Source organism: Xiphias gladius, chromosome 4 (genome assembly GCF_016859285.1).
Source record: "Xiphias gladius isolate SHS-SW01 ecotype Sanya breed wild chromosome 4, ASM1685928v1, whole genome shotgun sequence".
Lineage (NCBI taxonomy): Eukaryota > Metazoa > Chordata > Actinopteri > Istiophoriformes > Xiphiidae > Xiphias > Xiphias gladius.
This window is the reverse complement of record NC_053403.1, coordinates 2,560,828-2,584,419: the sequence shown is the minus strand read 5'-3', so window position 1 is coordinate 2,584,419 and position 23,592 is coordinate 2,560,828. Positions and strand designations below refer to the sequence as shown.

The 23,592-nt window shown below is 42.8% G+C and overlaps 2 protein-coding genes across 5 annotated transcripts in view; both read right to left on the bottom strand.

Moving 5' to 3' along the window:
* cfap61 (cilia and flagella associated protein 61) overlaps nucleotides 1-23,592 on the bottom strand; it is a 54,206-nt gene that overhangs the window by 2,151 nt on the left and 28,463 nt on the right. For 3 of the 4 annotated variants that reach the window (XM_040125837.1, XM_040125839.1, XM_040125840.1), the window contains 5 exons: nucleotides 23,052-23,379; nucleotides 20,687-20,769; nucleotides 18,803-19,014; nucleotides 15,726-15,819; nucleotides 14,909-15,121 (listed from right to left, as the gene is read on the bottom strand). In XM_040125837.1, the coding sequence (XP_039981771.1) occupies nucleotides 14,930-15,121; nucleotides 15,726-15,819; nucleotides 18,803-19,014; nucleotides 20,687-20,769; nucleotides 23,052-23,379 (909 nt within the window). In that variant the 3' untranslated portion in view covers nucleotides 14,909-14,929. Of the gene's footprint in view, nucleotides 1-13,026; nucleotides 13,045-14,908; nucleotides 15,122-15,725; nucleotides 15,820-18,802; nucleotides 19,015-20,686; nucleotides 20,770-23,051; nucleotides 23,380-23,592 lie in introns of those variants that run through there. The other variant, XM_040125838.1, reaches the window with a different exon arrangement.
* insm1a (insulinoma-associated 1a) lies at nucleotides 9,297-11,574 on the bottom strand. The gene has a single exon (XM_040125841.1). It carries the CDS (start codon nucleotides 11,222-11,224, stop codon nucleotides 9,884-9,886), a length of 1,341 nt encoding a protein of 446 aa, XP_039981775.1. The 5' UTR covers nucleotides 11,225-11,574; the 3' UTR covers nucleotides 9,297-9,883.

Here is a 23,592-nt window from a genome sequence, read left to right as displayed (position 1 = left end):
TGTCGCTATTTTGACTGCATGAAACGCTTGGAAATAACGAACCATTGTCAACACAATCGTTTCGTAATGAGTCAGTGCTTCGTTTTCTTCATCACTACACAACAGCCCAGCCATTCCTTTTACCATGCCATCGGGTCCGCAGACCCGTCAATAAACATAGTCTGATCCAATGGTCGTTGCCGTCGAGTAAAAAAAATAGGATTCACCTGTGGTTCTTCTCTCCTCGGTCCTCGTCTCCTCAACGATGCATTTATGGATCTGATAACGGTGGATCTCAGTCAACTTCCAGGTCATACGTTGCAGGCCAGAAGACTTGAGGAGGCAAAATTAGCTGAATGGAAACGACCCAAGTAGGGAAACGCCCCACCCACTCTGCTTTGATTGAGAGGACATGAAGTGCAGACACACGACAACGGTGGAGATGGAGAGTAAATTTAACAAACATGACGAAGGTAAGGATTTACACTTTAACTTTAACTCCCACATGTCGAGTGAACTAAAGACAGCGCAGGCTGCAAACACTCTACAAGTAGCAGCAGCTAAAGTTTAATCTGCACTTAAAACACATTGTTCCTGTGTTTTCGTCAGCCTCTCGCCGCTTGTTTCCCTCCACTTGTTGACTCTCGATGCCACGCTCGCCTGCCTCTGACACCAACACCTGCCGGCCTGGAAAATGCCCCCGAGGTTTGTTTGACTTACCTCGGCCCACGCAGAGAGGCGGCAAGGCCAGTGTTTACTCTGTCTGCTCCAGCTTTCCTATCCTTTTTGGTTTTTTGTTTCCTCTTTGTTTGAGTGTGTCGGAGATAAGAGGAGATGCGTGCAGGGAGGCAGCAGCTGAGGGAGGGCGAAAACGATGGAGGGCAGGGCAGAGGAGGAGGTCGTTAGATACAAGATGATGCATGAGAAGGCTTTGAAATCTGAGGGAGCAGGCGTGATGTAACTTGCCACCTACTCATCGCCAAACAAAAACTGACATTAGAGAAGAAGAATTTAGACCGCATCTTCTCTGATTTAGTAAATAATGTGTATGCTGTTCTGTGTTGTTTACTCTATGTGTCTGAGTAATTTGCCTGCAAGACAAAGTAAAATAAAGCATTGGCCAGATGATTGATTTTTCTTTTTTTCATGCACAGTTTAAAAACAACCAAAAGGAGTCTTATTGGACAGATTTCAACTGGAACCATCTGTTTCTTTTCTATGGTGTAATCAGATATGGGACAGTGCTGTTTGTGGAGGAGGAGAAGACGTATGTCCCGGGAGGACATATAGATGAATGGATGATTGTACAGATAAATATACACATGGGTGATGGAAGCATGGATGGATGGATTGATATTAGCATGGGTGGATGAATATTAGCAGGGATAAATGTTTGATGATGATTGATGGTTGGATTAATGGATGAATATAAGAATCAATGGATGTATGTTGGACAAGTGAATGGGCACATTGATGGATGTATTAATAGATGGATGAAAGATGGAGGGATGGATGGTTAATTGGTTGGTTGGTTGGTTGGTTGGTTGGTTGGATGGGTGGATGAATTTTTTGGTTGGTGGGATGGATGAATGGGAGAAAATATGAATGGAATAGTTTGATGGGTGGTTGGTTAGTTGGTTGGATGGATGAATAACGGATAGATAGATGGTTTTATGATGAATGGATGGATGGATGACGAATTGGTAGATGGATTGATGATTGATGTGTCACGGATGGATGGATGGTAGATAAATGGATAATGGATGAGTGTTTAGATCAAACGGCGGATGGATGAATGGATGGACTGACTAATAATGGATGGATGCATTAATGGATTGATGGACTGAATAATGGTGGATGGATGAATGGATTAATAGACGATTGGATGGTTAGAAGGGTGGAATGGTGGGTGGATGGATGGATAGCCTGGAGGCGAGGGGGCTGATGGGATTTGTAGTCATAATGCTGAGAAACCTGAGCACTGACACTATTTGTGTGAGATAAAGTAAATTTTAGTTTGATTGTTAATGACACCTTTTCATCTAAATAAAGCAAAAATAGAAGCATTATATTCGACTGATTATGTTGTTTATCTTTATTTGTACATGCATGCTCCACAGGTAAACACAAATACATTCATTTATCTAAACACACACACACACACACCCAGGGTGTAACATTACTCCCTGTGCTGGTCTAACAGCATTAGAGAGCAGTGGATGTCTGATTAAACCAGACAAATTGAATCACATCGTGTCGCTTTCATGTCTGATAAGTCGTCTGACGTGAAGAAAAAACACAACAGCAGCAGAGAGAAGCAAAGCCACCAAAAGCAGATCTGCTGAGGAAACACATTATCTGAGATATTAGCATCTGAGATACAAGGAAACTTGGTTCAAGGAATAATCTGTAGCAGTTCTGCATAAATAAATGTCTGTTTTTCTTCTCTCTATTTAAGCGTTGATTTAACCATTTTTCAAGGCTTCCTTGCCGGGTAGACATGGATGTCACAATAATCTTAGCGTACAAAAAAAGGCTCATAAGTACCTACCATTTTCTTGTTAGGGACATCATGTTATATAAGAAATGTTTTCCCATTTTTAACTACCATTTCCAGTGTCAACAACAAACCTTTCAACTCAATAAATGATATTTTATTTCTACCTTTGCTACAAAGAGCATTCCCTTTTCTTTATTTCTGCTGATTGATAATTAGTTCTCTCTTTTGTGGAGAAATAATCTGTAAATAAAAACAACTAAATGATATTTCAGCCCTGAGTAGTGTCTGCAGGCGTCCTCCCCGGCTGGATACAGCCATAAAAAAAGGAAGAATCCGGGGTAAAGGTTGTCCTTTAGTGAATGAATCAAACTGAAACAATAAAAGCGAGGAGGATAAAAACAGGATTTTGAAAAGTGAGTGAATCCAGAGTGGAAATTGATAGGAATCATCTTCTGGGGACCATGAATATCTGCCTGCACAAAATGTCATGACAATCCGTCAAGTAGTTGTTGAGAGACAAGACACTCTGGATCAAAGTGGTGGATTGACATGGCCATCCATGAAGTCACGGTGCTAACATTTCATTACATCCAGCTGAAAAGGACAGAAGTAACCGGTATTCTTGAGCTAAACGTCCATATTTACTGTTGTAGCTCAGCTATGTTCAGTTTCAGGTCTAAGATCTGCAGATCTGACAGCTGCTGATTTCTCCTCAGACTCTGTTCTCTTTATTTCTTCCTCAGAGAGAGAGTGTGTGTGTGTGTGTGTGTGTGTGTGTGTGCGTGTGTCTGTGTTAATATGTGTGTGTGTTATCTGTAGCTCTTATCTGCAGTCTGCTCCCCAGCTGGCTTACACCTGTCAGAGCCACACAGGGAGGGAGACGCAGACTGATGGCCTGCCTTTGTGTGTGCGTAAGTGTGTGTGTGTGTTTAGTGAAAGTGTGTGTGGTAAAAGCTAGAGACAGGGAGAAAGTACCAATGTGTGTGTGTGTGTGTGTGTGAGATGGAGGGGTTATTGTGAGGTGAAACAGTCCAAATTCAGTCCAAAGTTTGGTTTTATCAACATTTTGCTCAGTTACTGAATTTCATTGCTGCCTATAGCACATGTAGGCTTTTATTAATTTGTCTCTTCAGACATTATTGACTTGGGTTGGAGAAACACCGCTGAAAACACATTTTCAGCAGGTAGCTATACTATGTTAATTAGCCGAAACATTAATAAAACAGTTGATGAACTGAGGTTTAGTTCATTCTTGACTTGTGTGATATGATAGAAAGCTCCAGAACAGCTTCGGAAATGGAACTTGATTATTATTGATTATTTTGCCAAATGTTGTTTCCAAGGTGTCTTTTTTCCCCCAGAATAACCAGGAGTATTTGAAAAATAAAGATTTATTTGATTTGAATAGTTGCCGTTAAAGTCTATAATAGATTTTATACACATGTAAAATTTAGGTGGATGTCAGATATGTTCATGCCCATTTCTTAACAGTAACACAACTAACTAGTGTAATCTGGGAGGTTTTTTGGTGAAACTGAAAGTAACTATGGACATTCAACGGCCTCATAACATTAAATAAAGCCCGGGAAAATTAATAAAGAGCGACAACAGAGATTTACTCAAACTGTACTTTAATCAAACCATGTCACTATCCTTTCTGACTTCTTAGGGATCGAGGCTCAAAACCTGCAATGTGAACATTCACCAAAGCATCATAGCCAATGAATAACAGGCAGCTATTTAATCTGTGTGGCGGCGTTTACCATGAGGGAGACTGAATCTTGACAGGATCGCTGTGACAACGTGCAAACCAGTGCTGTTGATATGCTGATCAACAGAGAGGTGAACCAATCGGTCCCTGTGCCAAAGTTCAGCGGGGACTGAACTGGGTTGAAGAGCTCTGGAAATAAAGATGAAAAATCTAGATCTTCGTGACATCTGGGCAAACTCTGTCTGCTGATGAGGGTCACGTGATGAGACTGAAAAGATCCAGAACAGCTACTGAATGGGCGTTTTAAAAAAAACAAAAAAAAACAAGTTATGAATTATTGAATAAAAATCACATTTAAATTCTCCAGTTTTTTATAACTATTAACAAAAAAAGGACAAGTCTTCATTTTCAGGGTTATAAATTGAGATTTGAGATATGAGACATTAGTAAATTGAATAAATCAAGCGAAAAGCCTCTTAATAATTCAAAAGCCCTTTTAAAAAGGCATCCATCCTTATTATGAATCCATTAAAAGAGTTAATTTATTCACAACAGAATGATAACATGGAATTATTAATTGGCGCATTTAATAATCGTGTAAATGCAAATTAAATTACCTCATAAATAGTTTTCAATAGAAATCAACTACTGATTTATTGAGTTTCAAAGTTAACAGTGTTGTTTGCTCTGTGTCGTGGAATTAAACGTGTTCAATTTTAAAACGTGAATGTGGTCTGAAAAAAAGGGAAAACTGATCATTTATAATTCAACGACGCACCCAAATGTAGCCAAATTTTACCAGAACTTTGAGACATTTAGCAGAAGAAAATGCAAATGAATGTGTGTTTCCATCCACCGCTGAAGGGTGAATATTAGGAGCGGGTTCGTCGAGAGGCGATTGGGGTTTTACTTGAGTCGGTGGCGCTAATTCTCCGGTCGGTCGCCATTAAAACCACTGCAGAAGAAGAGGTTGTAACAAGATGATGCAATTAAAAGAGCAGCGCTCAAACCTCAAATGCTCGAACCAAAACCAGTTTATATTTTCTGAAAATGTGCATAAAAGCGGGTGGGTGGAACCGACAAACTGTCAGAGACAGATGCTACCAACCCGATATCGGAAAGGTGTCGGGGGGGGGCATTTCCAAAGCTATCCGACCATTAGACAAGCAGTTTTGGACGGAGTATATGTTTCATTGATGTCCCATCCCACCAATGTCAACTCAGTGGACACAGAGGCTCTGGCAGCAGTTAATGTTCTTTTTACAATGATCAAATAAAAAAAGGTTTGATTTAAGAGTTATTTCTGTAAGTCGACAGCAACAGTTGCATCAATCTCATCCAGGCTCGTAGCAACTGTTTGGTTGGTAGCTGTCGAGTCGGTCACCTCATGGTTTCCACTCACCCTGGGACGGACGCAGACTTCGGATGTGGACATGCTTGTCTTCATACTTCATATAACAGCGTGTGACTGCTCAACAAGAGCAGGACCAAGGATGGGAAACAACAGTACGTACGTAGAGTGCACAAAATGAGGATCCAGTTGTCTTGACACGCCCGCAGTGCGCGCTAGCGACAGTCTGCGCAGACTAAAAGGTTTGGGCTGTACGTGGACATGGTATCATTTGTCATATCAGGGGCGGCCGTGTCCCACCTTCTCTGTAACTTTCCGAAACCGACAGTCACGCCCACCTCACGCCGTGATTGGAGGAGAGAGGGGAGCCAGGGTTTGAATCCCTCTCTCCGGCTCTGTTTTTCATTCTGAACGACACCATTTCTGTCACGTTTCACGTGCACAGCTGAGTGCAGCACGGTGAATGTCGTCCTGGGGCTAAACTTCCATTCAGAAAAATGATATTTTATACAAATATTTTATTTTGAACTGTTTTTATACTTCTAAAAAAAAACAAAACACACACACGCACAATACACAGAAAACACCCAATACCATTGCAGCAACAACAGACAGGAAAGCAGGGGAGTAATCTCCAGATCTCCCACCAGTAATCGTCCAAAGCTGCCAGTCCACAGCTGTATCAGCAAAACAGGTCAAACAAAAATGTACAACGTAGCAGAAGAGCTCGTGAGGTACACGGTTAGTCCTCATCCAGGAAAGTCAAAAAAAGCCTCCATATCTTAAAGAAATAGCTTTGTGAATTTCCATTTTCTAAATCGAATCCGTTCCATCTCAGCAACAGCACTAGCCGGCATTTTGTTGAGCCTTCTCCTTGAACACGGGGACGATGGAGACGTCCGGTTCGGTCACATTTATCTCTTCGCTGCCACTGTGAGAGCCTGCGTTTGATCAGACAGAAGAGTCCTTGTCCTCTCAGAGCATCCAGATACTGGTAAATCACAGTCTGGCTGAATGTTTGGAAAAACCAATCAAATGTGTCACAACAGAACTTAGGGAGCACTGGACAGTAAATGTGATAGCGACCCTTCAGCAGTAGCACATCTATCACACGTAGGAGAACCTGGTTTAAATACTTTACCAAGCTTAGCTTTGGAACAACGCAGTCTGCGTAGGGCTTTAAATGGTACTAATCGAGTTCCGTATCAGACAGAGCCACACGGAGCGCCACCACCCTGCCGGAGAGAGCCGGCAGCCGTGTATCAGTGTTTCAGAAACGCTGAAAGAGAGAGAGAGCTGGAGGAGGAGGACTGGAGCTGCAGGAATGCCTTTCAGATCCAGAAACGCTTTGTGTGTGTTGACCCGCAGCCGACCTCTGACCTCTGCCGTACACAGTACACACCGCTCACTCTTACATTGTGTGGTACGGTCAAACTCTTCTCGCTGCACGTTTGATTTCTTTTTAAATCTCTGATCTACTCTCTGCATGTTTTGATTGATTTTACTGCTACTTTTCTTTTCTTTATATATTTATTAATTTTCTCCAACTTTATGGAAACACATGTGACACACAACTGGGGTGAAAGGACCCCCCCCGAATCAAATGTAAATATACATAGTGCATTAAATAACCTAGAGTAAGATGATTTTCAAATGATGATATAATAGATGAAAAATGAATTAAACAACATCCAAAAGTCAAAGTTATCCTACTCAGGTCTCTTTAAACAAGTCTTCAAGCAGCATAAATATATGTACAAATTCCTTATCATTAATAAACCGAACAGACTCAATGTCTTTTCTAAATTCTATGGGATGTCATGCAACAATGGGACAGATTTGGAAATCATTTAACTTACTCAGGTAACAGTTGGTTGAATATTCCTGTTTTTGCTTTCACCATATAAAAGTAACATGCTTTTCATTGTGTCTTCATCTTTACAAAAATCCCAATTGTTGTGCAGATCTTTAGATATTTACGTTGAGTTGGAAGAGTTGGTGGGACATAAAAGTTTGTAGTGTACTTGTCTTAATTTGTTTAAGCCATGTCTTTTGACACTGAGGCATCAGAGAAAAATTAATAAAAAAATGCCAGAAAGATCTGGATGTGACGTGGTCACTGCAAATACCGTCACATGCTGCCGCTTTCAGCTGCCATTCGGGACGCGGGCGGCGAGCTCTCAGCCGTATTTCCGGGAGTTCGGAGGATTCTACTGTGCGAGTGGTATTCAGATCCTTTACTTTAGCAGAAGTAGCAGTAAATCAGTGCCACGCTGAAGAGAGTCTCTGTTATAAGTAAAGGTTCTGCACTGACATTGCTTCTTAAGTAAAGGTACGGAAGCAAAATATACTTCAAGTATCAAAAGCAGAATTACTCTGAGTTCAACTGGATTATTACGCCTGATGAATTCGTGTGAAAGTAGCATTTTACTGTTGGAGTCGGTCGAGGAGGAGATAATCATTTTAAGCATTTTACATACGGTTTGAGTTTCATTTAAAACAATGCATCACACCTTATAAGCTCATTATAAGTCTTCAATTTGTTAAGTGTAACTATCAAAATAATGTGGTGGAGTAAAAAGTACGATAATTCCCTCTGAGCTGTAGTGAAATACTGTAGAAGAATATAGAGGCATAGAATGGAGAGTACAGTAGGTAAAAGTACCTCAAATGTGAACCTGAGTAAAAGTACTTAGTTACATTCCACCACAGGCAACATGTATTACAACAAGTCTTAGACTAAGTGTCTTAAAGTTTTGACTGTTTTTAGCCCCAAAGAATACATTAATAAAGATAAAATGTGAAGGGAGATCAAATTGGAGAGGTGACCTTTGACCTCAGCGTTTCTCCATTTCCAGCTAGGACCCTGGCTGCTTTTTAGACAGAATGTGGGGCATTTTTCCTTTCACGAAACCCATCGTCTAGGGTTCAAATCCAGCTGTTTTACCAACCACTGTAAATATATTTGAATCTGGGAGACAAAAAAAGGTGGAAAACAAACCAGTGTCTCAGTTTGGTTTTTATTTTTTTTGGACATTTAGCAAAATACTGCAGAAACATCCAAAGCAGTGTAAGAGCAAAGGGCAACAAAGAAACCAAAACAAAATATAAATAAAATCATGATTGCATTCAGTTTTTATTCAAGAGCGGCTGATAAAACTCGTTGATTGCTATAATGTCACTTGAACACACCGTCCTCACACTGTTTTAATATAAGTTAAAGAAAATAAAACAATTTGGCTACATCGTGAAAAAACACAGCAACAGATCACAGGCTTGACAACACGGAGCAATAATTTACACAAATAATTTAATAAATACATAAATAAATAGAAAAAAGATGAGTGAGATATACTGTATAGTGGTAATACAGAAGGCTTTGTAGAAAATAACCGTATCGTACCCAGCCAGTGATAAATAAGTCATCAAAAAACAATCAGATCAGTTGAGTTTAAGGCAGTTTTACAGCAGGAGTCTCTAATCCAAAGGCATTACCGGCTACACTAGTTTTACTCTCTTTTGTGTTTAGGCAACGGCTACTGATCCACAGATCCACAAGCTATGTTAAAGCTAATCAGAGTGATGAGATAAGGTCTGTTCAGGCCTGTGAATTCTGGTTTTCATCAGCTACAGGTCGTCCCTTCTCTTAGGTCTAGAAGCTAATAGCACTTGTGCAGAGATGCTAGAAAAATAAATGAACAGTCTAACGCTTTGTAAGTGGTTGAAACATGATGTCAAAGATCCTTTTGGGGGGGGTGGGGGTGGGGGGTGCAGGCCAAGGGTTCAAACACACACCCAGGAGCTGCTGAAGTGTCCTCGAGCAAGACGCTGAGTTCCTGCCTGCTGCAGGTGAGCGCCTGACCTCTGACCTTTCTAAACGGTGGATGTGAGTCAGGATTATAACGTTTTTGACATTTTCTGGTTCTGCAGGAGTTACACTGTAAAAACAGGCTTTCCTTTCTCATTTTGACCTCAGTAAGGTGGCACTTTGTTTGGGAAAATAACATAATTCTGCTTGATTCTTATATGATTTGTGCTTCTTAAAAAAAACAAGACAGAAACAGGCAAACACTCCAGCAGTGTTGAGTAAAATTTGATGATTTTGTGCCAAATAATTGCAAGAAATAAGAAAATGAATAATTCCCATCAACGCTGAAGTCAACCAGAGGTGCCATATATCTTTGACTTGACTTAATTCAATAAGATTTTAGGAGCCCAAACGTAAAATGATGCTTTGTAAGGGGGGGGATTTTTGCAGTGTAACCCTCAAATCCTCTCAGAAACAAGGCTGGACTTGGTTTTCTTGTTATCTGACAATGCGGAGGCTGCCTCAAGGTCCGGATCAGCAGGCGGGACGGAGCGGCATCTGCAGCAGGATCACCTGCCGGTTCTCGGACGGGTGGCATTTGTTGATGTGTCTGGTGAGTCCCGGGGAGCTGTAGAAGATGGCGGGGCAGTACTTGCATGAGTAGACCTGTGAGGAGTGCAGCAGGCGGATGTGCCGCTCCTGGCTGCCTCTGTTGGTAAAGTTCTCCCCGCAGACCGGACACAGGTGGCAGGTGGAGGAGCTCAGGTTGAGCGGCGCGGCGCTCTGCTCGCAAGCCGGCGCGTCCTCCTCCTCCGCCGGCTTTGGGGCGGAGGAGGTGAGGTGCTGTGAGGCCAGGTGTTTTCGCAGGTACGCTTGGCGCTTGAACTTTTTCCCGCAATGGTTACAATCATAAAGCCCTTCCTCTGAGCCGGACTCGGACGGCCCAGGGCTGGGTGTGTCCCTGTCACTAGAATCCTTGGCTTCCTCCGGCGCTGCCTTACCGGACGCGGGCGCCTTGTCGCTCTCCAGACTTTGCGCACCGGAGGCTCCGCTCTGTTGCTTCGGCTTGTGCCACCGCCGGTGCGAGGCGAGGTTGGCCGGACAGCTGAACACCTTGTCACACTCGGGACACCTGTATTCGACCCGGACTATCCGGGAGCACTTGTGCTGCGCCAGAGCGAACGGGTCTGCGTACGCCTCCCGGCACAGCTGGCAGACAAACTCGCCCAGCGGGTTGTTGTCTCCTCCGGTCGGCCCGGGTCTGGGAGGCTTCTGGTCGACCGGCGCCTCTTTAATCTTGAGCCCGAGAACCGGAGATGTGGTGACATCATCCTCAAAGTGCAGTTTCCGGATAGCTTTGGTTTTCTTGGACGGCGGTTTGCCTTTGCGCTCGGCGTCGCTCGACGGCCGTTTGGCCCCGGCGGCGGGGTGCGTCCCGGTGGATGTAGCGCCGGCGTCGGTGCGGCTGCTGTTGCTGGAGCCGATTTTCAGGTCCACGGGGGCGAAGAGGTGGTCCAAGGCGGTGAGGGCTGCTGGTGTAGGGAAGGACTCCGCGGAAACCGGTGATCCGAGGTTGAAGCGTCTCTCCAAGTAGGAGCGGTCGTGGTCCTGGCTGACAGGGCGGGTGGGGCTGTAGAGCGCCTGGTACGCCGCCTCCGGGTTCCCGAACTGAACCGGTTTAGCGTCCGGCTCCGGAGCTGTTGCCGCTGCCCCGCAGGTGGGCGTCGGCGTTTGTGCGCGCACCGGGACGGAGGCGAGAGACGCGGAGGAGGAGGAGGAGGAGGGCGGCGGCGGCGGCGGCGGTTCGTCAGACCGAACCCGGTAGGACACCGGGTTGGCTTTCTTGTTCCTCTTCACCAAAAATCCTCTCGGCATGTTCGCGCTGGGCGGAGAGCTGAAGGCACTTGGGACGCTGCTGCGGGGAGAAGAAATCCACGTTCAGCCGCTCGCGGACAGAAACATCTGACGCTTTTCGTTTGTTTCCTCCCGCTACCGGTCCTCCGTTCTCCTCCCGAGGTGCTTTCGCCACAACATAGCTGCACTCTTTTTAAGGCGACATGATGACATTGTTCCCGTGCCCCCTTCTTGCCTCATCCCCGACCAATCAGAAGGAGCCGAGGCCCCCCGTGGATTTGGGGAGTGGGTGTGGGAGGATGGAGAGGCTGGTGGAGGAGAGGTGGGGGCGACGGAGGGAGGATTTGCAGATTGCAAAGCAGATGTACCTGAGGGTTTATTGTACCCCCCCCCACACACACACACTCGATCCACACTCTCTCCTCCTCCTCCTCCTCCTCCTCCTCCTCGTCTCGACCCGGGCACACGCCAGGAGCCTCCTGCTTTTACGGTCTGATGAGTTTGTATAGAAATCTACACGTGCCTCGGCTTTATGTGTCTCCGTCGGGTGGTGGGGGCTCGGATTTGTCCAAAAAGGAGACATCCGTCCAACATAAGGGCGTCAAGACGAGGTGACTGGGAAAAAAACAACAGTAGGTAAAGAAGGAAAGTGTAGAACTGCAAAGTGAAAATGAAGCAGCGAGGGAAACCGCAGCTTGAGTTTGTTACTTCGAATTAGAAATGTTGGGGGGAAATGTCAGAGCAGTTTCAGCTATGAAATAAAAGTGAAAACGAAAACGGACTCCAATCCGATTTCCCCGGAAAGAACAAGCTGCTTAAATTCCCTCACTGAGCTGATTCGGGGACTCGGGTTCGGGTTTCAGAATTCAAGGCCCCGAACAATGAGGCGAGACTCGGCCACTAACCCTCGCCTCGACCCGCCGCGGCCCTACAGCATGTGCGCTGGCGTGACAGTGAACTCCGGATATATGAATCCGTCATCTCACGCATGCATAATTAATGGCGAGAGGAGGGTTTCCTGCTTTGCATCACAATGGCAGCGCTTGTGCGAGCTGTAGACTCGCCGTGATTGAAAAGGAAATTGCACAGTTGTAAAAAAAAAAAAAAAAAGAAAAACAGAAAAAAAGAAAAGAGAGAGAGAGAGAGAGAGAGAGCAGTAATAGTAGTGGTGGTGGCCCCCAGATACCGTCGGCGCGTGCTGTGCGTAATCAGTGCGCCCTTTCTGTGTCTCCAAATGGGGCAAACCGAGATTATCTACTGGTTAACAAAACATCAAACCCAATTTCTGCACGTCGGATCCAACCCGGCCGGCCGGATATGAGTCTGTTCGCCACCGCGAGGGACGACGGGATGTCACTGGGGTCGGCGCTGAGCTCGAGGAGACCTCTGAAATGTTTGAAATCCAGACGTGGAGGTTTGTGCCGATGCGGAAGAAAAGACGTTTGGAAAGCAGGAGGTTTCAGTTGATGTTGAGCTCAGGATCACCTTTAACGGATTTGGTCTCATTTGGAAGCGTTGGCGCGTCCAAACTGAGAGCTGATATATGATCGATAACATTCAAATGCTGAGTCATCATCTCAGTGTAACTGACAAAACATTATTTTCCTTCATCATGTTTTAAAATTTGATTTCGTCTGAACTAAAAACTCTTGACCAGCCTCCTTTGGTCCATTATTGAGACCTTGAAGTCCTGAAGTCAAAAAACCGCCACTTTGCTGAGAAAATCTCGACCTTTTCTCGGGATAAATCAACTTGTCCGAAGGATTTTCTCCAAACTTCTTGGCTGTGGTGCAATGGCCTTCCTCATTCTGCCTCGTTTTTCAGGACACGGACACAAATTCCTGAAACAAGTGGATCTGTATTGGAAACATGTTGAAATAAACTCAATAACTCAATAACCAGACAAAAAAAAAAAAAAGCCACTCATAAAATGGCGATTTCTCTGAGATTTCTTACATATTGTTCAGCTACGACAGGTACAATTCACAAAAGAAACCCATTAATATACTGGAACGGGACTATTCACTCAAAACTAAGCACCACGAATGTCCTTTCAAGAATGAGAGCCCCTGTATGCAACCTATCAAACCTGCAGTACCACAGCGAAATAAAGAAACTCTCATTAAATATCCCAAAAACACTTCAAACTGACATCCGAACGGTTTCGAAACCGAAGCTGGAGAATATGAACTCTGATGCAGCTCCAACAGGTAAAACGCACAGAAGAAACCCAAACCTGAACACCACAATATCCTTGGAGGAATAAGGTCCTCCTGTCAAATATAATATGAATCCACTAATACGGAGCAGCAGTATTAGAATATGAGAACATAATGGCAAGGTCACTGGAATTGAACATATCGTTCAATCACTATACATAGTAGCGGGTACCACGGAAACACCGAGATGAAAGAGATTTTGGGGAGACTGGTGATCTGCGTCATCGGATGAACTATTAGACAGAACTCGTTCTCATACGTGAAACCTGAAATCTCTGACTTTCTATCGACACCAGCAGCCTGCGGGTCGTTAGCAGGACATATGTCGGTTGTGTGTGTGTGTGTGTGCGGTTATTTTCCCCGACAGACTTCGGTTCAGCCTCATTAGCATACAGCTGTAGAGTGACACCCCCCGCCTCTCCCCCTCCCCACCCTCCTCCAAAAAGCCACACATCCACTTTCATCTCCGGTGGCTGCACGGGCCGTGCGATTGGTCACGCTGCTGCAGAGTCACCGAGGGGGAGAGGTCATGCTCGGTTACAGTTGGAACATTATGGAGGAGATGTTGTTGGGTGGAAATAAGAAAACAGAAATCCTCGTTTGTTACTTGTATTTGACTATTTAATGTGCGTCATATTTAAGTAAGGAGTAAGATAAGGAGTGTCCATGCTAAAAATTCAAGGAATTGGATTTAATTTGATGTTTAAATGAGTCAAACGTTCTATAAACATCTGTACTAGCAAAGACAGTGTTAAATGGAAAAGGTTGGCACTCAAGTCCTGGAAAAGTGCCTTAATGTCATTAAACGAAAGGACAAATCTAAAGAATTTATGAAATGAAATGACTTTATCCTTTGGCAGTTCTTTGATTTGATAGGACTGTAACATGAAACAATTGCAGCTGACAGGAAACATAATGTTAATTTTAAGCTCTGATATTCTTTTGCAGTGACGACTAAATTCATTTCACACGTGTAACATCATGACTTACTGAAAAGTCCCTTAAATTTCGACACTAATGGGATCAAATGAAGGGACTTTTCTAAATCAAGGGAGAATTTCCAGTGACTTTTTCAGTTAAGGGACTTTTCCTCAAGAAGTGATTCAACACGTGGAGCTCCCCTTTAAAAGGTACCCTGCGAGGGCTCTGACCACTAGTTGTGCTGTGGCGTAATGTTTATAGCGGTGGGCCCCCGTTTTGTTTGTATCGTACACACGTAAGCACGAGGGTGAGGAAATACACAATCCTGCCGAAAGTTGGCGGTGGCAACGTGCAAAGACCCGTAGCAAACGAAGGAAAGGAAATGTTCAAATGATCAGAAAGAAGCTTTACAAAGTGTTCTGTGAGGAAGGAAACACACTCAATGTGTCTCGGACCTCAGGGATTTAAACAGTACGTTTTGAAGTGTGTGTGTGTTTGAGATACACTGTTTATTCTGCAGGTTACACACATGTAACCGGGTTAAAAAAAAAAAAACCCTGCTCACTTGTTGATGCTCGTTGTTCTGTCACAGCTGTCCCGGGCAGGCGAACATTGGCAGAAGGTTTCTGTTGTAGGTCAGATATTTCACAGCGCTGCTTCTCAGAGCAGCTCGACTCTCGGCGTCTTTAAACCTGTCCTGAGGGAGGACGTTTGAGTCGTCATCGTCCACCATCACCTGCCGCCTCGACTCGTCGTCCCGCAGAGACATAGAGTCCGACTGATGTTTCAAGCACAACAGAGGTTTAAAAACAATATGCTGTACTGCCCTGTTTTGGTATGAACGTGTTTTGACAGGATAAACCTAATTATTCTTGTATGCCGCCTTAATATTCACATCTGTTTCCACCTGCTTAAATAAACCTAGAAAGTTCTGGCAAATTGTATTTGTATGCTGTTATTTGTACACATGCATTTACCATTATACAGTGCATTTATTTTATTTTTTGTTTCAGTCATTTTTTTAAATATAGGCATTAACATAGGCATTTATGTTAAATCTTTAAATCTATGAAATGAAGGAAGACCAAGACAGAAAGGAGGAAAGGATAAAAGAGAAAGGAGGAAAGAGAGATGGAAAAGAGAAAAAAAATTGAGAAAGAAAGAAAAAGAAAACAGAAAGAAAGATGGAAAAATTAAGGAAAGTAAGAATAAGACAAAAAAGACAAAAGAAAAGAAAAGGAGGAGTGACAGAAGAGAAAGGAGAAGAAAGAAAGTTAAAGAAAAAACAAAGAACGGAAGAAAGAAAAAAGGAAGAATAGGAACAAATGAATCTAATTCAAATTAATCTAGGTGAAGTCTGGGTTAACAATCAAAGCACAAACCTTCAGCTTAGTTGAGGCGATCTGCCGAAGCTCCTGCTCGAAGTCGGAGAATCTGTCGTGATAAACGGCAAAACACCAGCTCTGTCTGAAGAAACTGCAGGAGAAGGACACACAGTCTGTTTTCAACACTGATGATCTGAACTCGTGCACCTTCACAAAAACTCCCTCGCCACCAGAGTCCTTCACTGACTTCATCCACTAAAACCCTGCTGTTGATGGCCTTCGACTCCAGAATGTCGCATCTCTCCGTAGACGAAGATTCGTCATAGGGCAACAAATACCTCAGTGTTACTGTTGATGGGGGGCCATAAATATAGAACATCAGTATTTGTATGTGTACTGGAATACTTTAACTCAACTCTCCAAACCTATTCGTGACATTTCCAACTTTAGACCAGCAAAATGACTGAATCCTCTTTTCACATGTTCATACCTGTGAGAAACTATGAGAGCTTGAGTCTGATCGGCAGATTTCAGCCTCAGAACAAAACTATCAGCGGTGGCTGAGAGTAACATAGTACTGCGCTAGGGTGCGTTTTTGAGATTCCTCATTCTTCTACTACCTTCATTTTACAGCTGTAGTTCCTAGTCACTTTACAGCAGGGGTCAGCAATTATAATCATCCCTGGGTCCAGTGGTTTTCAGGAATGCCGACACAGTTTTACAGGCCTGGTGGAGACGCAGTCGTGTACGTTGATTTTTTTAGAGGAATTTAAAAAATAAACTGCATTTATAAAACTGGTAGTTTTAATATTGTACCTGAGGGCAGATGTGATTTTTCCCCTGACGGTGTTATAGCAGCTAATGTTAGTTCTCATTCTGCAAAAGAAATGACTCATATAGGAAAATGTAATGTGTTGTAATGGATAGATTATTTACACACAATAATTAGCCTTCTGTTTCATTTATGGTTACATGAAAGCAGTGCTGTTACCTTTAAATATACATTCTTTATCAGCACGTCTATTAGACTGCCACCTATTTGTGCTCTAGATTCAAATCAATGATTCTCATCAGATGTTATAGTGTCATGTTTATTGGGAATTACAGCAGCCTTGTATTTACAGTACGTTACCGACAGTAGATCTGTGAGAAAGTAAAAAGTTTTGATGCAAACTACAAAAGAGAAACCCTTAGCTTTTGTTGGGGGGGCTAACATTTTTGGCAGAGGGCCAGATTTGGCCCACGGGCCGTCACTGCTATACGGATTAGGATTTCATGTAAAAAGGAATTAAAATAAATTAAAAACCTTTCTGGCTTGTGACCCCTTACAAAAGCCGCTGCATTTGCTTTACTAGTAATAGGGAATTTTTTTTATTGTGGTCTGGCTTCTTTTACTTGTCTTAGAGATCTGACTACTTCTTCCACCGCTGGCTTTCTGCATGGCAAGACACCGCAAGAGAAAATCCTCAGCTCAGAATCAGTGAACCCTTGAAGCAACGAAACACAAACACACACACACACGCCCAGAAGCCACACTCAGTGTGTTTGCTGAATAACCCCCAGCCGCCAAACGGTCAATCAATTATTTTAACGGCTCACGATGCTCTGTCAGCCTCCACAATGACTTTACGAGTCAGCTGAGTGAGTGGTGTAGCGAGGAATCAGCTTCTGCAGTGGGGAGGCTCCGGCTTTGTCTCGTCCTCGACCGGCCACAAAGACAGATTGGCGAGCTGCATAAACAGATTAGGAGGCGGGGGACAATAGACGTCCATGTCTGGGGGTCATTTGTGTTGAAACCTCAGAAGCAGGTCACCCGCTGTTTGACACACACACACACACACACACACACACACTGCAAAGTCACACCAGCAAATACACGGACAGCATGAGGACAAAAGACACTGCAGGCCTGAATCTCTCTGTCTACTGTTCACTCCTCTTATGTGTCATTTTGATGTGTAGGGTCATCAGTCAGCCGACACATGACGAGAGGTTTCTCTACCTTCGGCTCCTCTCTCAGCTTCAACGCAGCTTCGGAAACTGTGAAAGTGGCTTGTTTTTCACTCAGGACTTGGTTATGAAAACAGCTATTTTTTAAAAACTTGACCATCTGCCATCTGTCACATCCTGGTACCAAAATCAGGCAGCCACCACTGAAAAAGAGCAGCATGTATTCTTGTACAATGACTGACAAACTGCAGAAATCTAATAATACTACTATAGGGGCTGGGCAAAATAATGGAGGCACCATATGGAACACAACAACAGTGCAGAAAATACCTATTTCGTGAAGCTGTTTTGTTAACAACAATCTAAAAACAGACATCGTATGCTTCACCAAACTACTGATTTCAGCAGGTCTATTGTAGTGTTTGATGTTTGTTTACCTCATGAGTTCCTGAAGCTAAAAAAAAGACTTCAGTAAAAGATAATAATAAAGAAAGATGTCTCTTCTTGGATTGTTATTTATAAGGCAGGAGTCATTTCTTCTCTGTTGAGGATCTGTAATTCCTTTCTATGACCTGGGTTTAGAGTCCAGCTTCAGCTTCGACCTGCCACACTTACCAGTTTTCCTGTGCAATGTGGGACCCAACATTTCGGGTGCAAGCACTTTCAGTTTGACATCCAAAGAACATGGTTTAGATAACATGGATAAGCAGTTATTTTGTTTAAACGCTGCCTGAGTGTGTTTTGTGTTTTCTGTCCTGTCAAACTTCTTTGTAGCATTGTCACCGTGTTCCCAGGGTTTGGTTTCACAAAGAACGACTTTGACTAAGGCTGAGATCAGACTTCAGATAGATGTCAAAATTCACTAAGTTCTTGACTATGTTAAGCAGAATTAATGTGCCATGAATTCTGAGCAAATCAAGATTTTCTTTAAACAAAATTGACTGACAATGTCCTCACTGCTGTATTTTTCAAACAGATTCCTGTGCTCTCTAAAAACACTTTCCCTTGTCACCTTGTCATGATTCACTCCGCAAAATTGTTATCAAACCACAAATGATTTTGTCTACAAATTGGAAACACTGGCTTTATATTCTAGAAATAGTGAAATATTAATGTAGATTTTCTTCCCTCAAAATGTCTGTAGAGATTTGTGAACAAATAGTAACCATCTGTTTTTGTCCCACCTGTACAGGTCGTGGATCAGGGCCTGGTGGTAGCGGGTCAGCAGCTGGCCCAGCAGCTGCTGGTGTTTCCCATACAGACTCAGGTAATTGGAGACGGAGAGCGGCTTCAGAGAGAAGCAGGTGAGCGTCTCCACCAGCTCGTTGCAGTCGAGATGCAAACAGAAGTAGTTCCCGCTTTCCACTCGTCCGGTCACAATCCCTCTGTCCTGTAACTTTTCATGGATGAATGCAAAAGTTAGTGAGAGAACCTGGTAATTTAGGTGAGCTGTTGAGGGACATGAACCCGAATAATTAGACTAAACTGCCATTTTTTTTCACTTAATCGATACAGCCTTGCGTTCATGTTAGCCGATTTCTGTAAGGGAAGAAGGGGGTATTTTGTCCTAGCCAATAACTCGTGTGTGATGCATCCATCCCGCAAAAATCCTTTTCATTCAAACCATAAGCAGATAGCAGTAGCACTTACCAGCAGTTGACTTAATGATTGTCATGTTGATTCAAGAAATATGTCAATTATAAGAACTGTTATTTCATTAAGTTGACTTAGAACAACCTGTACAACCGCATCGATCTCATCCACACTTTTCAGCAGAAAACAGCTGTGGGCGAGAACAAAACCAGACCTATTTGAATTGCTGATAAAATCAGAGCTGTTGGTAACGATTCAGAGGTTATGGAAACTTGGCTAGGATATTTTTGATAGATTTTCAAAACCATGTATTAATGAGTCACTTCCTGTGTGCTGCTTTGGCAAACCTTTGTAAAACTTTCACTAGAAGGAAACTTGCCCTGTTGATATCTGATGTCGAAGTTCAGTGAGCAATCAATACATTTACATTACCACCAGTGGCAGTGACAGGACTCTGAGTCCTAAGTATGATAAACAAGACTAGGTCAAAACCTAGAGTATGACTGGACCGTGTATGGTCAATGTGCAAAATTGAGGACGTAGTTGAAAACTGCTGTGGAACCCCTGTAAACAACTACTTTCAACGGAAAGTAGCTGAAGCCTAGCTTCAGCTAGCTGATGTAAAATGCTAATTAGCATATTCATGAGATCATCGTGTCACATTTGCATTCTGCCTAGTGTCGGCCGGTTTCATCTCTTTATCTGTTTGCTTCTCTCCAACTCTCTGTGCTCACATATACAGTAATGTAATACAGCCGAATACCCAATCAAGCTGTTCTCATTTACATGGTTTTCTGTTTCTGTTGTGAGACAACGTAACAAATAGGAAATAGTGACTGAAACGTGGCCCATTGAGACTGCATGTCAGCCAGCGTTCACTTCCAAGCCATGTTTCCCTTCTACGTGACACATCTTTTTAAATAACAGTGTGAACAGCAATAAACCACAATGAATGTTGCATTTTTAACTTAGATTTGGGCCATTGTCCTGTACAGTATTTGGTCCTGATTTTGACCTATGTGATCTGTGCCTAACATTGAGACTGGAATTCAAGTAACGATCATGTCAAGTGATATTTGTTACGATTTCTCGAGGCTGTGCAGATGGACAGCAGCTTTATAAAACGTCAACTAAAATCTTGGCTCTTTTTTCTTCTTGTCATATTTTTCTTTCTTTCTTTTAATTAGCAGCTGTGTGTCATGTCAATTGTTGAGTCATTTGTAATGGCTCCTGTGGTTTACTTGTTCAAGTTTCAAGTGAACAAGTGAGCTTGCCAGGTTTCTTTAATACATGTGGATCAGGTCGGGGGAATCGACCAGTTCAGACTCATGTCACCTATTGGCGACATTGTGAATACAACATTACCAGCCTTACCAAAAGACAAAAAAAATGACAACACTACAGCTGTTTCAAACAGATAATGTGTGAACCAGAGAAAAACAAACACTGACATATGTCAGACAATAAAAACTTACATGTTTAACAGGGGGACCTGTCAGGTTGGTAGCGGACGGCTTGGTGACGTGCAGGTAGTCATATCCCCCAGGCAGCTTCCCACCTGAGAAAAGGTATACACATGACAGAGGTTAAGGTGTGATATGGTTTATATAATTCACGTGGTAACAGAATACACAAATCTATCAGTGAGTGAATAAGACAACATGGATGTGATGTTAGAGTTGCTTAAATAGTTACAAACGATAAGTCAAAAATAGCGAAGGCAGCAGTCATTATTAGTCGATTGACAATGACTCTATAATTAACGGATCAGTCGATAAACTGAATATTCTTACCAATAATAATCAATGAATTGGTTATTAAACAAAAATGTTAAGGATTCCCTGGTTCCAGCTTCTGAAATGTGAGAATTTTCTGCTTTTCTTTGCTTTTATGTCATTGTAAATATATGGAATGTCTTTGGATTTTGACCTTTGGTCAGACAAATCAAGAATCTGAAGACATCATCTTGTACTCTGGGAAGTTACAATAGGCATTGTTCAGTACTTTTAAACTAAGACTAGATAAATAGCCAGAAAAATAACTGTAAGTTGCAGCCCACCTTGACAAATAATGAAAAGCAGAAAAATTGCCACAGAAAATCTGAAATTTAGAAAATATCGTAGTTAAAAAGACCAACCTTAAGGTCAATGTTAAGAGAAGATCCTTTTATCAGAGGAAAATATTCAAATAAGATTCATTTCAGTGCTGAAACATGCACTAGCTCCAAAACTGGGACAACGGCAGATAAATTATAACATACACTGTTAGCATCCACCCACAGAGGAAAACAGAGCTGAGGCAATGAACTCATGCGGTGATAGGGCATCTCCGCTCTCCCTGAACATTGAAATCCCTCTGAAAAGTTCATGTGTGTTTCATCCCTGTGAGAAGGGCGAGGCAGAGTGGCTGTTGTGTTTATATAACCTGTGGAGTGGCCTTGGTTACTCTGAATACCCAGAAACACAATGTGGCATTGTTACGCCTTGCTGTGGTTTGAGTGTCCTCCACAATAACATTGGCAGTGGGTGGGTGGGTAAAAGATTGGAAAATGTTTCACAAAAGCATAATGAAAAAATACTGGCAGCATGAATTGTCTCAGACAAAAGCAGACAAAAACATGGATGGACAGGAGGAAGGACATAAAGGAGAGTGCTGAGTTAAACTGACGAACCCCGAAAATATATGGAAATGAGACGTGCTGTTGAATGTGAAGGAATTTTGTTTTTATGATAAAGCTACTAAATAATAAAAAAAGATTATTAACAGGCCTGTTGAACATTGAATACAATAGCAGGAAAGCAAACAGAGTAGTGAAGTGAGATGAGTTTTTTCTAGGCAGCGTTGTGTGACTCACAGCTGGAGCACTTCGAGTCCTGGATGGACATGAAACCGGTTCGGTTTGGTTGAATCATTGGTACAAAATATGAACAACTGTGTTAGAAGATATCTTGTTCTTTGATAAAAACTCAAGACAGTGGACATAAAAGCTGAAGGAGAAATGTCAAAGGTCCATGGAACATCTCTGGCAGAAATCAAGCACAGAGCTTAAACTTTAGTGCATGGTAAAGATGAAAGATTACAATTTAGAGAACGCTGCTGAAACATACAGTAGCTGAAATCAGTTCAGTTTCAGATTCTGGGCCATTTTAGAGGTGTTGACCATACTGAATTTCCATTGTTATTAAATGAATTGCTAGCTTTCAGCAGTGCAGCTCCTCAGTGGTCGCTGAAAGCACGGTTGTCAGCTCAGCTGCGATATACTGTACGTTACTTGCTCTTTAAAAGTTTATTGACGGACAGCAAACGTCACAGAAACAATCAGAATATTGTTGGCTGCTGATTAACCTGACAAAGAATGCTTGTCCTGGACTAAATGTTACGGTTTTAACCAACAATGGACTGAACATACTGCTGAACTGAAAATCTGCACCAAATTCAACAGCATTTGAACAGTGACGCGATCACTTACCTTCAAAAAAAAAATGTACAAACTACAGTAGGTCACCACGAACCTTGAACTGAGCTGCAGAATATAGACAATATGCATTTTGTTCCAAACTCTAATGCAACAAAGTTCTGATTCGGTAATATTTGGAGCCGTGGGTGACTAATGGCAAGAAAACAGGATTTCTCAAGAAACAAAGCTGAAATAATCAAAACTGAGCTCTATAACTTAGACCTATAATCTAATCACATTATCCAGGAGGATCCTGTGTGTGTGTGTTTCTATGTTGAGGAGCATCTAGGATATCATTACTTCTCATTATAACTCATTAAATATATTTTTCCAGACTTCCTAGAATCCAACAATCAAAACCAAACCACTAGTTGAAATCAAACCTTGAATCTTGGCTCGTTTGTACAGCGGTACGAGACGATCCATTTCATGTGGAGGTTCGTCCGCGGGCTCCAGCGTCGGGTCGAAAAGGGGCAGCATCATGGCTGCCAGGTCCTGGCCCACTTCCTTGGAATTGAAGTTGGCATGCGACCACTCGTCTGTGTGGTAGCGACGGGAAAATTTGGTGAGAGGTCCAGCACCATAAATGGCTGAGTCGTTGGTGTGGAAAGTTGCGTTTATGACAAGCCTGCTGTCAAAAACCAGGAAGGAGTTGTTGATGCTCTTGAAAGTGTCATAGTCGAGTCCTTTATTGGAGAGGTTGATGAACACCTGAAAGAGAAAAATAAAATAAAAATGGGTGTGTTTTCTTGTGATTTCATGATGGGTTCTATTGTAAAAGGTACAATGTAGGCCAGTTCACAAGGTGATTTTTCAAGGTGATGTTTATGCTCGTCTTCTGGAACAGATCCCAGCTGACATTGGGTGAGAGGCAGGGTACACTCTGGACAGGTTGCCAGTCATATAGAGTAAAACAACCAATTA

Bases quoted from the DNA above. Each gene is read 5' to 3' on its own strand.
- insm1a (XM_040125841.1), bottom strand. From the start codon at position 11,224: ATGCCGAGAGGATTTTTGGTGAAGAGGAACAAGAAAGCCAACCCGGTG.